Source organism: Corvus brachyrhynchos, unplaced genomic scaffold (assembly GCF_000691975.1).
Source record: "Corvus brachyrhynchos isolate BGI_N302 unplaced genomic scaffold, ASM69197v1 scaffold87, whole genome shotgun sequence".
NCBI lineage: Eukaryota > Metazoa > Chordata > Aves > Passeriformes > Corvidae > Corvus > Corvus brachyrhynchos.
In genome coordinates this window covers 4981245-4996643 of record NW_008239767.1, presented here as the reverse complement: position 1 = coordinate 4996643, position 15399 = coordinate 4981245, and the positions used below count along the sequence as shown (strand labels likewise).

Sequence of the window (15399 nt, the reverse complement as noted above, 5' to 3'; positions counted from 1 at the left end):
TCCCCCCTCCGAGCTCCTGGCCGGTGTTTGTCCCGGAGCTGACTCCCGTAGGGCGGCTGTTCTCCTTAAAGCCCGGCCCGCAGCAGCGCTCTGCCTTCAGCGCCGGGCTCGCCCTCCCTTCGGCCGGTGCCCCCCTCTGACACGGTCCCATGCAGGGGTACAGGCCCTCTCCTGTCCGCTGGAGCCTTAGTGCTGGGCTCTCGCTTCGCACTGGTTCAGTTTCGGGCTAAAACTTTTCCTGTCTGTCACGTCTGATGAGAGAGGCGATTGCCAGGCATGCAGAAGGTGCCGTACTGGAGCTGCTAAGTTGATCAGAGTCTTGGAGCATCTCTTACGAGGAAAAGCTAAGGGAGCTGAGTTTGTTCAGCCTCGAGAAGAGGCGACTGAGACCGGACCTCATTAATGTGTGTAAATGTCTAAAGGGGGGTATCAGGAAGATGGATCCATGCTCTTCTCAGGGGTGCCCAGCAACAGGATAAGAGGCAGTGGGCAGAAACTGATGCACAGGAAGTTCCACCCGAAGAGAGAGATTGTGAGTCTAAAGCTTATGAGAGATTGTGGAGTCTCTCTTACTGGAGATATTCAAGAGCCATCTGGCTGCAACCCTGTGCCATGTGCTTTAAGATGCCCTGATAGAGCAGGGAGGTTGGACCAGATGAGCCTCTGTGGTCCCCTCCACCCTGACTGATTCTGTGATATCAGTCCTCTATGCAGCCTCTGCCATGTTTGATTCATTTTCCTGAAGGCTCTGAACTCTTTATTTTTGTCGATTTTTTACTCTGCTGACTGACAGTGCCCTTCCAGTCACCAGTGTGTTCCTGAGTTCTTTAGCTGGAAAATGAGTTAAAATGTTGTACTCCACTGTTACACTTGTATTTTAGGGTTTGTCCGTGGTTGCTGCCTTCTTGGATATTCTTGCCCATAACGCACTGTCTCGGTTGTTACTCAGTATCTAGTCTTCTGGCATCTAGTGGCAGTGAATTCTGTATCATCTAGACACACATTTTTGATTGTGTGTTAATTATCATACTGACTTCAGATGAATCTTTCCTCTGCTGCCTGTTATGCGATAGAGTAAACAAACATCTCTCTTTTCAGTTTTCTCAAGTTCTTTTCTTTATAATGCAAGCAATTCCAACCCCCAGTTGTTTTTTTTTTCTCCAGTATTGTCTAGTTTTCACTCCTTTCATATCCCTCTCTGTGATAATGTAAAGGTATGTTTTCAAAACACAGCACATGCTATTCAGCGTTCTATTTTAAGTGGCACTGTGCCATGATTTGCTTAATAGTTACAACTCCCATGTTTTCCATCCCACATTTCCACATCATCTTACTTTTTTTTGATGGCAGTTGGTTGTGGAATGAAAGACACTGATGACTTTATTTAGAACCTAATGAGACATCTCACTAGGTTTAATCTTCAGTAATCATCAATGCATTATTTGGCATTTATCAGTATTTAACATCAGTTGTTAATTTTGTGGGTTACTGGTTTCCCTCAAGTTTCTTATACTTCTCTGAACTTGGCTCTATTAAATAACAGTGTTGTTGGATTGTTCCTGTCTGGTATCTCTTTCTTCTGATTGTGGCCACATGCATTACTTTGTATCTAATGAGAGAGATTTGACAGTCTAAGCCTTTGACCATGATTCTTTATTCTGTGTTTTTCTTCTCAGCAAGTTCTTGATCTCTGTTAGTTGTGGCTTTTGTTTGTCTGTCTTTTGAGCCATGGTTTCTCAGAAATAGCAACCTAGAGTAAGCAAGAATGAGGGTCATCAGCGTGTCATCTGCTGTGCCATCACTGCTTGTGTGTTTGTTTATTCAGGAACTGCAAGGTAATTCTTTTCCATTCCATGTGATCATGCAGAGGAAGTTAATGCACAGTAAAAAAACTGAAAGTGCTTGGCTCATTTCTTTGGGCGCTTTTTCAGGATGTGTTCTCATTCACCTGTTTTTTTAGTGTTTTACTGTGTACAGCTTATCAGAAGTAATAGTATGCCATTGGTCTTCTTCCCTTTTTTGCTATTTTACATTCAAGGACATCTAGCAGTTTCAAGGGAGATAATTTTTAGGGTGTAATTGATGTTGGTACTATCTCCTAGATGTGTTGCATTCAAGTTTTAATTAGTGTTTAAATCAAATTTCTAAGCACCTGTATGCAACTTTATTTCCTTCAGATTGTGAGTTAGTAATAATGTTGCTAAGCAAGGTTTGTATGGTTTCTGTGGACTGATATTCATCTAGTGTTTGATCATGATGCTTTTGTCTTAGGGTTGTGGCATCTAGAATTTCTGGATGACCTCAATGCAAGTACTAATGAGGCCTGAAGCTCTTCTTTTGGTGAGATTGGGTTCATTCAGGTTAACAGGACTCTATCCTGGACAAGGATCTACATCTCCCATTATTTTCCAAGTCCACTTCTTTAAATATTGGTAGTTTTCTGCCACTTTCTGTTTTTATGGTACAGCAATTCCTTGGAATCACACATTTTCACATTTATTGCATTGTAGTAGAATTTCAATCACTTTGATGAAAAGAGCTTTCTCTGAATGCTTAGATCTGAAGTGATCAGTTTACTTCAGCCTTACTGCCTTGGCATCACCATCTCTGCAGGTACCTGCTTTTCATGACTGCTGAAAACCCACTGTCTTTCGATTTTGCCATGGAAAGTGGTAGCAAGATACTGAAGACAAGTGTCTCAGCAGTGTTTTCCAGCCTCCTTCTATTGATGCATGTTAGTTAATCCTGTTCTAGACATATATGTAGCATGAAAAACTGTGGGATATTATGAAAGACATCCATACTGTGTATGAGAAAGCACCTTAAATAAGAGTAATGCTTCTGGTTCAGGAAGTTTCTGAGCTATAGCTTGTTGTAGTTGGGGAGAATAATATGATGATTGATTGTCATTGTTTTACTCTCTTTTCCAGTTGTCTGTTACTGGCGTGTGTTGGTGATGACATACTAGGTCAAATGGATGCTTTGATCCAGCCTAGTTCTCTTGAATCAGAAAACTGTTACTTTTTAGAGATGTTAGGGTTTTTTAATTGTGGATCTTACTGTTTAATTTTATTCAAATTTACTTAACCTCGGTCACTTTACCCAGTCTAGCCTTCCTAATCAATGCTCAATTTAAACATACCATGGTCATACATAATTATGTATGTCATGTTTTGTGTTGATAGCTTCATGTCACAGAAAATTAGGCCACATTCAGAGTATTTTTCACTGGTATGCTCTAGAATTTAAATTTAAAGATAAAAAATGTGGTAAAGTTAGAGCATGTATATGTAGAAAATGTGATGTCTTACATTGTTCACTTTGATTTCTCTCAGATTTATCCACTTGATGTCTGTGCTCTGATATACTGGGCTCTTATTTTTAGAATTTTTACCTATTTTTCAGCCTAAAGAAATACCAACTGTTAGACAGGTAACTAATTTGGAGAATGGTTTTTAATAGCCACTTTCCAAAACTGTTTGACAAATTTGAAGTTAATTGTGGAGTAGGTAATCATTAGCTGTCAGGGTTCCAGTAACATTTTGAAGCTAATTTGGTAATTCTATTGAGGTGTTAGAATTAGTGTCATAATTTAGTTTAGATACTCAAATGACTTGGAATGCTTTGATATCCGTATTAAGTGTCGCTTTGTTTTTGTCAGATCACCTAATTCAACATACGATTTTTTAATCTTCAAAAGCTTACTCAGGGAGGTTTGAGTTGCAATCAGTTGTTACTACATCACTTCTTTAGCATAAGATGTCAGGCAATACTGTAGAAGAGACAGTAGCCACTGCTTCATTTAGACTTGTCCATATTACTCAAAAAGTTTAGAACTCTTTTTTAGAATTGTAGCTTAGATATTCAGTAGCTTAATGACGCTTAATGAGAGGCTTGTATGCACACAGGGAAGGAGGGTTTTCAGGCTTCTGTACAAAAACCAAATAGCAGATTTGCCAGTTGGAGAAGAAGAAATTGGAATTTATAAAAGCTGAGCACCTAAATACTTCCAAAGATCTGTGTTTGAGCTTTGGAAGTGATCGTAAATGGGCTCTGTATGAAATATTCATCACTTCCACAGCTGTCTGTAGGTATTCAAATGCTGCAGGGGATGCTGACTAGCCTACTTTGTCTGTCTTTTCTTGTCAGTGAACAGGAATGTATTTTGGTTGCTCAAAAAGAAATCAGAGTGCAAATCAGATGCTAAATCAAGGTTTGCTACTAGGAAGAGAATGAACATGTTCATTCTCTGTTTCAGAAGATGGAGAACAGGAGAGTCTTTGGTGTGACTATACAGTCTCTAATCAGATGCTGCAGGAAACAATTGTAACCTCCAGGCATTTTTCCAACTCTTCTCTTTTCCCAGCATTCTGTAAAGGATGGTGGTTTTCTTATGTAACCATTGACTCTTTTGTAACCATTGACTCTTTTGTCGGTGCAGCTCCGTTTCTTGAGTGCCTTGGCTAAAAAGTTTAGTTACATTCTTCATGTTCTATAATGAATGAGTAGATGTGTTAGTATGGGTGTGACAAGTGGCAAAGTCAAAACACTTTCAGGCATGATGTTGTTTTGCAAAAATTAGGTGATTATAGATTTTTGTGTTAAGATCATGTAAATTTAGGATTTGCATAATCTCAGTCTGTACAGAGGAATATTACAAGTTAAAGTGGAAGGGCTAATAGAGAGAGAGGCTGAATGATAGTGTTGAAGGTGACAAGGAACACAAAGAAGCAAGGAAATTAGATAGTTGAAGAAATGAGGAAATGGAGAGGAGGTATCCAACCCAACTGCCTTTACCAGGGTGGATGGAGGGTGTGTAACTGTTGGGATGAAAAGACAAAGGGCAATAAAGTGAAGTTTTTCTGACAGTCAAACAAGTTGAAGTGACTATAATTTATTACTGTTTAATGTGAGTGTTGATCATATGACAGAATAACTCTCCTATACCTGTAAATTTTGGAATGGTCTCAGGTGAACAGTGAAGATGTTTGTCACATTGCTCACTCACATCTAACCTGAGCTAACCAGTTGCATAAAGCTTCATAGTTTCCACATCTGTCTGTCTTCTGTGGTTTCTAATGTCTTTTTCATGGAAGGTAGATGCTTATTTGAGACTACATAGAGTGTTGATAAAATTTTTTTTTGCAGGGATGTTTAGTGTGTGTTATATTTGCAGCTAATCAAAGCTGATGTTTACGTGATTGGATGACAAACTGTCATTTTAAAATGCTATTTTCATGTTTTTAACTGTACTGAGTTTAAATTTTCTATATTCTGTTGTGCTGTAGCTCCCCATCTTAAATCACACTAGAAGTTAGCTAAAAATGTTAAATTACTCTGTTTTAGATTAAGTGACTTGTATTTCCTTTAACCTTTTAAACTTACTTGTGAATTCTGAGAACTCATAACTAAAAAACATTCCAGTTTACTGTTGATAGTACTGTTTCTGCAGTTATTTATTATTGAAGATGAATGTCTAAGTCTGCTGAGCATGTTGCTTTGAAATTGCTAAGTTGTAACTGTACATATGAATAAAATACTGCAAAATTTGATTATCTTTCATAGGGAAGTTTTTACCTTTGAAGACAATGTTAGGACCAAGATATGATGAACAGGTTGCTGAAGAAAATCGTTTTCACCCGAGTATGTTATCCAACTACTTAAAGAGTCTGAAGGTAAAGTTATATTTTCTAATAATTGAAACATTGCTTTCATTATTAGTGTTTACTCAAGTGTTGCTTTTCATGTTTAAGGAAAAAGTGGTCAATGGCTACATTTGGGGCACCTGTACAGAAATTTTTTTTTGTTTGTTTACATTTCCAGGTCTTTGCAAATTATTAGATTTCCAAAAGTGTTTTCTTACAGGTTAGAATTCTCGAGACTAAACAAATCCAGCTCCCTCAGCTGTTCCTCATAAGAGACCCTTCATGAGCCTTGTTGCCCTTCTCTGGACATCCTCCAGCAGCTCAGTGTCCTTTTTAAAGTGAGGGGCCCAGAACACAGCACTCGAGGTGTGGCCTCATCAGTGCTGAGTACAGGGGGACAGTCACTGCCCTGGTCCTGCTGGCCACACTATTGCTGATACAGGCCAGGTGCCCTTGACCTTCCTGACCACCTGGGCAGCACAATGTTGGCTGATATTGAGCCAGCTGTCAACCAGCACCCCCATGTCCCTTTCTGCTGAGCAGCCCTCAAGCCACTCCTCCCACCACCTGTAGCACTGCCTGGGGCTGCTGTGACCCGAGCACGGGACCCGGCATTTTGCCTTATTGAACCTCACTGCATCCACCACTACAGACTTCTGGCTCTGGCTCACTTCTTCACTCTCTGTTTTCCCCATTTCTATCTGTGTGCTTCAGTTTGCTTGTTCTGCACTGTAGCACAACTGTGACAATAAAGGTGGGGAACAGGACCTTTCCAGCCTTTCATATAGGTCTCTGAAGTGTTGTGCCCAGTCTAGTGCATCTGGAGATGTGGGAAATGGGATTTTGAGCCTTCCAGGCAAAGAAAGGCCTAGCGCCTAATGCATTTAATTGGTTATTAAACTTCATGTAGGAAGTTTAGTGCCATTTGTTTTGATTATGTCTGAGATGAATCACGAAGTGATTTTTTTGGTGGTTTTTTTCATTGTTTTTTGCTGTTGATCTAGGTTAAATTAATTCTCAATTTGTTTAACAGTATCAGACCTAAAACATCAGAAAAATTAGGTAACTAAAAGATGGGAATCCTCATTTTATTAATCTTATTTAGTCTTAGGTATGAAGTAGATGGTGAACTACTCGGTGTAGCAGTGGTAGAAGTTACCTGTGCAGTAATGCGCTAAGAAAGGACTATCAGTGAAGCATATGTGCCTGTTCTCAGGTGCTTGAACTGGTAGGATTTTTCTTGTTAGAATTCTTGCATCTGTGCTTTCACGATCCACTCTAATCACAGAGGACCAAAGAGAACTGTCTGTGAATAAAACGGAAAGAATTCTGAGGTTCGAAATGTTCCCCAAAACAAAATTCAAACCAGATGAGGTTAAATGTTGATACCAAAAAATTGATATAGTTTATTTAACAGTAAAAGAAGCAAAGAAAAAGAAAGAGAAAGGAAGAAGTAGAAAAAAGTGGTGGGAGGGGCACAGGAAGAGTGACATACGACCCCTCTGTGGGTCCCAATGACTACTTGCTGCTCCCTTCCATCTGGTCTTCTTGGTGGTGAGGGTCCCCCACCACAAAGGATAGAGTCCAGTGGATTAATATATGTTTGGGCCAGGTGGGAACACCCAGGTGCCTCCCCTGAGCAGGGGCAAGTTTGACACTGTCCCTTGCAAGGCTCTGTGTCGGTTGCATCTTTTTACATCACATGCAGTGCTCTGGTGCAGGGTGTGGGGAACTGTTCAGGGGTCCTTTGATGGACCGTGACACCCCCTGTGCTGTCCCTCATGTCTTGTCCTGTAGATGTGGCTTTCCTGCAGTGGGGGGCCCCCACAGCTGAGCTACTCTATGCAGGGCGTTCACTGCCTCTGCCCAGAGGCTACACACCCAAAACCTCTCCTTCTCCCCCAGGCTGGGGGGACAGTCTGTGCAAGACCTGGTAGCAGATAAACCTGGGGCTGTGGTTCCACCCTGAAGCTGCTGGGCTTAATTTGGGGAAATATTCTTCTCCCCCATCCCAGACCTGAGAACAGTGCCACTTTTATCTTATCTCAGATCAACTTACAGTCCAGGACCTCAGTCAGGGGGCCCGTTCAGGGTGGGCTTTGGTGGTGCAGCTTTTGTTGGTGTCCCTTCCTTATGCAGCTTTAATGGACAAAAATCCTTCATAAAAATGTTTAAGCCATAAAGTATAATATTTCAGTCTCTGACATGTGCATCTAAATTCTACTTGAGTTCCTCTTTCATGTGTTATTTTTGACTCTGACTGGATTTGATAGGCATACCTGGAAATTTTCCCAAACCAATCTTATTAGTGGTTTAAACTAATTTAAAATTCTGTGTATATTTTGAAGTTACAGAGAGCTTCACAGCCTTATTCAGAATTTCTAAATGCTTGCTTCCGTAGTGATTTGCCACCAAAAAAAAAATCATGGTGAGACTTTGTAGTAGTCACATCTATCAGTCCTATGGTAATGCTACAAATTCATCATGTCTTGAGTGACATCAGATTATTAGAATTTGATAGTAAAATTAGTAGCATGGGGATCCCCACTTACATTTTGATAACTTTGATTAACAAGGAGAACATAGAATTTCTCTCAAACTCTCTGTTCTCGTCAAATCTTTTACATTGTATTGGACCCTGGCACTGTTGATGAGTGTTTGCTCTTTGAAAAAATACATATTTTTTTTATTTGCCAAGTTATGTGGTGGTTACTGGAGTGCTCAGTTTGTAGATCAGCAGTTTACCAACAAGTCAGCAATGAAATAAATGTGAAATTGAGGAGCCCTTTAAGAGTGAATTTTCCCACCCAAGGCAAAAGTAGCTCACTGTGCATGGTTCTTGTAATTTTACTGCAGTGTATTTTTTTTGCTGCTAATGTTTTGCAGAATGAATTACTTCTGAAAACTGGTTATTACTTAAGTCCATATAATTTAGCTCCCAAATAAAAGACTTCAGCAGAAACTTTTACATCTGGATTTCTGTAATAGAGAGATATTGCTGTTACCACAGATTTTTGAAGGTACCAGCTCAGCATTTAACACAACATCTGTCTGGGTGGAACTGTCTCTACCAAGCTTCCTGTGTGATTCCTTTTCTCATGGAGCTTGTTGCTGACAATCTGAATGTTAGAAACTTACTTGATTAGCCATGGCAGCCCCATTTTTCTTCTGATTGTCAGTATTGGCATAGTATCTTGAGCAACTGGTGACAGCATGAATAATGTATTTATTTTTTAATTTGTTTCTTGAATAGGTAGGTTAATACAATTAATGCTCTATATAGGTAGATTTATTTCTGTCACAAAGAGCTACGACGTTAGCTCAATGTTTGGGTAACTAGTATGCTTAAGTTACAGAATTCCTATTAGGAAAACTACTTACCAATTTTCAGCCACATTATTATTTTCACAGATGCATTCAATCACTGATCAAAACTATCTTCCTCAAATAAGAAATGCAAGAAAAAATTCCTGAGACTGGAGTGAATTCAGTATGTTCTCCCATTCCTGGGGAGGGTGTTTTCAGTTTCCAGTGTCTAAGGAGAAATTTCTGGGTTCATACAGGGGAACCTAGCAAAGCCCATTTAATTGCACAGCAGCAGAAGAGCACATGCGTAAGGCATTAATAGCTGGAGATACCTGGAATGTGAGGAAGTGAGGGGAAAGCTTTTATTTTGTTCCAGTGGTACTGGTGGTTTTTTTGCATGGATTTTTTGAAAATCGTAGTTGTATACTTTGGTATGTTATATAATCCCTCTGTTTTTTAAAAATTTCTTGATAATTTTCTTGTGCTTTGCAGTCTCTAAATTGTAGTGTGATATGTGCAGTCAATCCCATGGACTGAGAATGTAAATTATTAGACTTTCTGTAACACAGGGAAACTGCTTTCAGGCCTTATACACTCTATGCTCCATAAAAGTTTTTATAGCTTTGGATAAATTACACTGGATGCCTGTTTGCCTTACTTCTCCATGAAATGTGTGAGGAAGAGTGTCACTTCACATGAGCTTCAGTTGTATATGATTGAAATGATCAGTGATAATGGCAAAAGAATAGCAAGCGAGAAGTGCAACAGTCCTAAATTAAGTAGTGTTGGAGATATTTGCAAAATGCTGTAGGGAATGGAGGAGGAAAGTAATCGTTGAATTAATTGCCTTTGCATAATTCCTTCAGAATTAATCACTGTCTAGGATGCTGTCAGTCTCAATGTTTAGCAGCTCGGTTGACACTTTGTATTTGAAGTTTCAGGTGGTGTAACATTGTTTTCAGGTGGACCCCCTTCTGAAGTATTTTATATTTCTGCAAAACACAGTAATAAGAGTAAATAAAGTATTCTGAATACAATATGCAGGCTTTACAATGAGAAATTCAGAACTGATCTGGATATTACTTTAGAAGTCTTAATGCTGTTGATACAACATCATTACGGTTTTTAATATTTGATAAATAAAAGTAATATGAAAGTATGTAAGTATTACAAGCATCTATCATCAGAACTTTGAATACAATGGAGAACTAGCTCTGTAGATAATTGGAAATTTTCCTTTAGGGGTCTACTAAACAACATATTCGTGTGAAACAGCTGTTTCTGAACTGTATTCTAGTTATAATTGGATTTCACATTTTCTGAATTGTGTGGAAACGTTGTTTTACTTTGTAATTCTTCCAACAGCGCTGCTAAATTATTGCCAGTCTGTTGGTGCTACCTGAAAGCATGACGCTGAGCTTTTTGTCCAAAAGCAATTGCTTGCACTTACAAGACAGGAGACCAGAAATACTTTCTTTGCTCAGGTGTGTTAGTGAGCTGTTTTGTGCAGTAATACTGGTAGGTTTGTCGTTAGAATTTTTGTTTGGAACAAGGATCAGTAGGATATACTTTGATAATACTGTGTGTGTTTTGTGCCACCCAGTGGAATTTCTGCTTTCCAGCCTTGTTTTTAAAAACGTAGTAACTTCCACAAGGCTCTTTAAAAGACCTATTTTACAGCTATAAAAACAAACACTAAAAAAGTAAGTTGATGCACGAGGGAACACATTAGGGTAGAGTGGACAATGCATCCTGGATTCAGGTACGCCCTAACGTCTGAGTGATTGACACTGTCACCTTAACTGCTGACAGCATCTTTGAATATCTGAAGTTGTTTTGCATTTTAGCTTTAAATAAGACATTTCTAAGAATTTAATTAATTTGATTAATTTAAACTTGAAAATGTGTTCATTGTTTTGCACTCTAATAAGTAAGTAAAAAGGAGTTATTTTTTCTGAGAGTGTGCTTATATGTAAGTCTCAGTGGTTAATTTTTCTTACGGTACTTTCACTGTGCCAGTGTTTAGTATTGTTCTACTTGCCATAAGAGTACTTGATTCCATCTTGTTTGTCTTTTTAGCATGTTAAAGTATATTTACCACACTTTCCTGCTGTTAGCAGATCTTTCTTATTTGGAATCATTGGTTGGAGCAAACTGAAGTTTTTGAGTTGATGGCTAGTGCTAATTTAGACACCAGCTTTCACGAAGAAATACAGATGTCTGTAATGATGGTAAAATTCAGATTTTACAAACAAATGCAATATTTAATAATTTTTAAACTTACAAATGTGGCCTGCAGTTGCTTTTAATTATTACGTTTTTAGCCATTTAGAATTTATGCACTGGTATTTGAACCACATATATGTTTAATATTTTTTTTGCTTTTTAGGTTAAAATGGGTTTGCTGGTAGACTTGACCAACACCACTAGATTCTATGACAGAAATGATATAGAGAAAGAGGGAATTAAATATATAAAGCTCCAGTGTAAAGGGTAAGTTGTGTGCACTTTTTAATTACTTCTTTGGCTTTTAATTTGGAAGATCACACTGAAGAAATTAATTTTTTTTTCTCTTTTATCGTTTCCCCCAGATGTCTCCTAATCCCTGTGTTCTTGTGTTTTTCAGGCATGGTGAGTGCCCTACACCTGAGAATACAGAAACATTTATCCGTGTATGTGAACACTTCAGTGATAAGAATCCTTCAGAGCTTATAGGTACATCTTATATCCATCTTACACCCATCATTAGTTTTTACTCTTACTTTATTTCACATTTGCTTGTAACTGCTGTTTCTTATTCTTAGAAGTCTGAGCAAAGGAATTTCCTCAGTACAGTGTTTATGCATATATAAATTTGATTGCTTTTATTACGAAACAAGTATATTTCTTTTTTTACAGATAGTAGTATGTTTCTGCATCCATCAGTTTAATAACAGCTGTTGACTTAATGCAGAAAATTATACAGGCCCAAGAGCTGTGTACAAGTACATGATACTTGCACTGTGGTTTTGTAACTTCTGCTGATACAAATGCAAGTTATGTATTGGGTTGACATTTGGTGGTCTGGTTTACTTGAAGTCATATTTGGTAACTGAATTATCAGAGATTTTTTAGCAAGTCTCACAAAACTGGCAGCAGAGACTAGGCTAAATTTTTCTTCTGTGGTATATGGTCTTGTAGTGAATATTTTAATGTTCTAAGCATACCTTTTTTTTACTCAGAGAGAAATAAGTTCTGAGTTTAATTTGCATCCCTTCTAGTTTTAGTTAAAACTTTTTTACTCTCATTTTTGTTAATCATATTAATGTTCATTTCTGCCTGCAAACTATCAGAGACAAGAAATTACTTTGCAGGTGAGTTTCCAGAGTCAGAATGGGTGTTGTCCTCAATTCCCCTTGGATGATAATTTTGCGGCCTTCTTGAATCTGAGCATCTCTGCGACTTAGGAGTACATGGAACAGTTGTTTGTGCAGGTGTCATTGCTAAGAGCTTGGTAAACTAAGCTCATATGTTCATGCAGTTTAGGATTCATCCAGATACACAGTAGGATAGCTGAAGTTGTTGGAAGGGACCTGTGGAAATCAGCTACTCAGTTGCCCTTCTTTAGAACAGGGCCAGCTAAAGCAGCTTCCTCAGGACTATGCCCGTTTGGCTTTTTACCAGCCTCTAGGCTTGAAGACTCCACAACTTTTTCTGGCAGCCTCTTCCAGTGTTTGCTAACACAATATACAGGTGGTTTTTTCTCATGTTGAAACAGAATTTATTGTATTTCAATTTGTAGCCATTGCTTCTTGTTCTGTTGCAGGATATGATACCACTGACAGTTTTTTTTTTTTTTTTTGAGTGCTTGAGAGATTTAATTTGGTCACACATTTTTTCACCTAGTTTTCTGTTAGGTACTTTCTTACTTCCTTATTGCACATAGAATGCAGTTTAATTTGAGACTGCTGTGGTTTAACTCTAGCCAGCAACCAAGCCCCACGCAGCTGCTCCCTCACTGCCCCACCAGTGGGACTGGGGAGAGAGGTGGAAGGGTAAATGTAGAGAACTCACGAGTTGAGATGAAGACAGTTCCATAGGGAAAGGAAAGGCCATGCACACAAGCAAAGTAAAACAAGGAATGAATTCAGTGCTTCCCCTGGGCAGGCAGGTGTTCAGCCATCCCTAGGAGAGCAGACCCCCATGTGTAACAGTGACTTGGGAAGACAAATGCCATCACTTTGAATGTCCTCCCACTCCTCCTTCTTCCTCCCTCTTTGTGCACTGAGCATGATGTTTTATGGTCTGGCGAGTCCCTTTGGGGTTTGGGTCAACTGTTCCAGCTGTGTCTCCTCCCAGCTTCTCAGGCACCCCTAACTTCCTCCCCAGCGTGACAGCACGAAAATCAGAAAAGGCCTTGGCTCTGTGTAAGCTCTGTTCAGCAATAACAAAAAGATCTCTTTATTATCAACCCTGTGTTCAGCACAAATCCAGAACACAGCCCTGTACCATCAACTGTGAAGAAAATTAACTGCTTCAGTTGAAAACAGCACAGAGACCTATGTGTTCTTCTCTGAATGGTAACACAACTAAGTGGTTTAAAAAATGAGGAACTGCTAAATGGGAGTGAGTGGGACCAGTCACCAACAGTATTTCAAAAATTACACCAGAAGCAAGATATTGTTGGTGACTGATCTCACTCACTTTCTTTGTTTAGCAATTCCTTGTTTTCACTCTCCTTTTGCAGTTCTTCCACTTGGTCCTCCAATAATACTTTAGAACTTGAAAAAGTGGTTATGGTCAGCAATTTATATAGTGCATGAATAGCACGGTGATATCCTATAAGTAGCAGACACATTTAGCTGATATTTCAACTTATAAAATGCCATTTTTAGTGTTGAGTCACTAACTTTCTGGCTTTGATGAATTTTGGAATGTTTTTCCATTATTTAGATGTTTCACCTCAATAGGAGAAAAAGGTCAATTAAAAAGAGCCGAGGAGAAAATAGTATGTTGACTAAACTTTTGGAGAATGTGTTGTTTAGGCTTTCATAGTAAAAGAGGAATGTTGGAATTTTCCATTTCCCTTCTGTAAATTACTGAAATTTGTTGTTTTGGACACTTGTTTCGAGGGACTGGTGTGGAGGATGTTTTTATCAAAAGCGAAAGCAGTCTGCAGCGGTGATAGTACTGCACCCTGTGTGATCTTTCTCTTTCAAGCCATTGGTCTCATGCTGAGATGCTTCTTATCTTTGTCATGTGTATAGAATTATTGACTTAACCTTCTTGGCAGCAGTAACAGCTGCAGGACTTAGTGATAGCAATTGTGTGCAATTTCCTTCTTAGTGTCAAGATTAGATATGAAAAGAGACTGAAATGTGAATGATAAGTGATCAAAATTTTCAATTAATCTAGAACAATATAGGAAGGAAACTTTATTTTTGCAGCACGAAGGACCAGGAGTATTCCTCCCAGCCTTGAGGAAGGGATGTGCAAAAATTTTGCTTCAGCAGAAAACAAAGGAGAAATGATTGCTAGGAATAAATGATATAAGGAAGCTAAAATTCATTTCATTTGATGCAAGTTACACAGTTTTTAGTACTTTTAAATAGTTAGAAATGATGAATTCGAAAAATTCGTAGTAATTTTTACCTTGCTTTTATCAAGAAGGGAAGCTTGGTTGGGCAGGCACAAAACCTGATCCTGTTACAGTTAATACGTATTTCTTTTTACCCACTTAAATTTGTGGGGTTTTTTCCATCGGTCTGCTTTTTGTGGGTACTTTTTGGTTCTCCAGTTGAAAAAATTTATACTTCCAGTGTAGAGGAGTGTAAAGAAAAAAGATAGATATTCACATTTTGTTTGAATATGCATCAAGTGAATTGTTGCTAAACTTACTTTACTAGCTGTGGTAGAGAAATGAGAAAATGAATTAAAGCTTAAAGTGGCTTGCTTCATGGTGTTGAGTGCCAGGTCTTGCACTTTGGGTCACAACAACCCCAGCTAATGCTACAGGCTTGGGCAAGAGCAGCTGGAAAGCTGCCTGGCAGAAAAGGACCTGGGTGTGATGCCTTGTGGGACTACATAAAAACAGAGGCTACACAAAATTAAGAGAATAAAAAGTGGTTATATTTATTGAAGGGCCTTCAGGTACACTTTGGGCAGATGAAGCCCACCCAGGGGCTACACCCAAAATGGACAACAGGTCACGAGTTTTCACACTTTTGTAAGTTTGGTCCATTTGCATATTGGGGGTTAATCCTCCAATTACAGCTTCAGGTAATGAAGTCATTTACCCCAGGTTTGCTCCCCCACAGCTCACTTTTGTTTACATTTCTCAGGGCCTGAGACAGTAAGGTGTCCTTGAGTTTCAGACCTAGAGAGGAATTGTTTCGTTTGACTGAAATGGGAGAACAGTAGCTAACAGTCTATATGGAGTTTAGAGTTAGACACTAATGAATTACAGGAT

The 15399-nt window shown here is 38.9% G+C and overlaps 1 protein-coding gene across 2 annotated transcripts in view; it reads left to right on the top strand.

Annotated features, from left to right (window-relative positions):
• The first annotated feature begins 5566 nt into the window (after positions 1-5566).
• Positions 5567-15399, top strand: part of RNGTT (RNA guanylyltransferase and 5'-phosphatase) — a 166918-nt gene continuing 157085 nt past the window's right edge. For both annotated transcript variants that reach the window (XM_017742904.1, XM_008640252.2), the window contains exons 1-3: positions 5567-5675; positions 11341-11444; positions 11578-11666. In XM_017742904.1, coding sequence (XP_017598393.1) covers positions 5589-5675; positions 11341-11444; positions 11578-11666 — 280 coding nt within the window. In that variant the 5' untranslated portion in view covers positions 5567-5588. The remainder of the gene's footprint in view (positions 5676-11340; positions 11445-11577; positions 11667-15399) is intronic.